The sequence below is a fragment of the Monopterus albus genome, unplaced genomic scaffold, assembly GCF_001952655.1.
Source record: "Monopterus albus unplaced genomic scaffold, M_albus_1.0 scaffold3.1, whole genome shotgun sequence".
NCBI lineage: Eukaryota > Metazoa > Chordata > Actinopteri > Synbranchiformes > Synbranchidae > Monopterus > Monopterus albus.
Genome location: NW_018127883.1, coordinates 1324075 through 1325725, shown reverse-complemented (window position 1 = coordinate 1325725; position 1651 = coordinate 1324075). Strand labels below are relative to the sequence as shown.

Here is a 1651-nt window from a genome sequence, read left to right as displayed (position 1 = left end):
TAGTTCAGGTAGAAATCCTGACACCACTTCTCCACATTACAGTCTAACAAGCAAAGAGGACAGAGTAGTTAAATAGGGATATAGGAAGCCAGAATCCGTTATTCACCTCTCTCTATACCTACTGTATACTTGGATATACGATAACATTTACAAGGATTTTTCTTCATTCACTGAGACCTATAACATCTCTGTGCATGTTTCAGTTTTTCCTATAGGTGATCCTCTCTCAATTCACATGGATCCTGCTGGCGCTGTTTGAAGGCTTTGTAGATATTGATAAGAGTGAAGTGGTCTCCATCTGGGTGCTGGAACCTGATGTGGCACTGGGTCACCTCTGGCTTCAGGTCCTCAGAGGGAACCATGAAGCAAGGTGGTGCTAAAATATCCACCAGACAAATGTGATGTTTAGAATCTACTGTTTATCTGGTAAATTACAAAACAGAACATGTAAAATGGTCTTGTGTATCTTTTTTTTTTTTGACCCAGTACATGTTACCTGTTAGCATGACAGGACTGATGACCACTTCGCTGACACAGTCAAACTCACAGGATGCAAGCAAAGTCTTGGCCATCTGTGGCTCCAAGGGGAACTCAGACATGATGATGCCCATCTCGGACAGGCCGCCATCATTATCCAGAGCTGCCAAGTAGTCCAGCTCCTCCAATGCCTGCATCAGGCCTCCAGGATCTGGGTTGAACAGGATTTGGATTATAAACATTACTTTTCCTAATGTTGTTAGAAAAAGAAAAAACAGATGAAAAATGGGAAGCACTCATGCAGAGTACAAGTCATTATGAATATCTAGTATTGAACATTGAGATTGTTAATTACACACACAAATATGCTTGGAATAAAATGGTTAGGTATTATTTTTCTGCTTTCATGCTGCCTGAACAGTAATTAAATTGGTGACCCACTGGGACAATCCTCCGACAGCATACCGGCACCCTGGTGGGCACGCTTAGAGTGAAAAGACATCAGATGGTTAGGATTTTTTAATCCTCACCAACATCTACCATGTATCACTATGCAAAGCAAATAGGCTTTAATGTCTGAATAGTCTTTCTGTGCAACAAACATGTTTTTGATGAACACTCTGGTGAAACAAAGGGACATGGGCACAGATATAAAGACAGAGTGAGAGGATAGAATCTAGTAAAATCCTTAGATAGTATATTATCATCTGCACTCCAACACTAGGATGTCTACAGTAGGTCATACAAACTAATGAGAGGGTGTGTGCTAGTGTTAGTGGGGGTGAATAAATCTGGGGAAACAAAAACACATGGAAGCAGGTCAGCTCTAAAAGGATGCTCGCAAAACATGAGCTGTCAGTTTAGCTGAGACACGGCTCACTGCCCTCCAATTAAAAAAAAAAGAACAACACAATCCTGTCAGCTGGAACAATAGGGAACAGATGGACTAAACCTAAAATTCATATCATTATCACAGAGGATGTGGGATTTTAGGGAACAATAGGGGCTTAGAGAACCGACATTAAAATTTCTCTGTTTATTTTGCCACTTGATGTGAATCTCACCCGGCCTGTCGAAGTCACAGTGACCCAGTCCAGAGATCTCCATCCACTTTAAGAAAAGCACAGTGGAAGTGATGTCAGACTCCACAATATGTGGTCATAACTCAGCAGGA

At 41.4% G+C, this 1651-nt stretch overlaps 1 protein-coding gene across 1 annotated transcript in view; it reads right to left on the bottom strand.

The window, feature by feature from the left end:
* dhx32b (DEAH (Asp-Glu-Ala-His) box polypeptide 32b) overlaps window positions 1–1651 on the bottom strand; it is a 6993-nt gene that overhangs the window by 895 nt on the left and 4447 nt on the right. The window contains 4 exon segments of the mRNA XM_020600617.1: window positions 1–43; window positions 236–376; window positions 497–688; window positions 1542–1587. The exon segment at window positions 1–43 is cut by the window's left edge and continues 215 nt beyond it. Of these exon segments, the coding sequence (XP_020456273.1) occupies window positions 1–43; window positions 236–376; window positions 497–688; window positions 1542–1587 (422 nt within the window).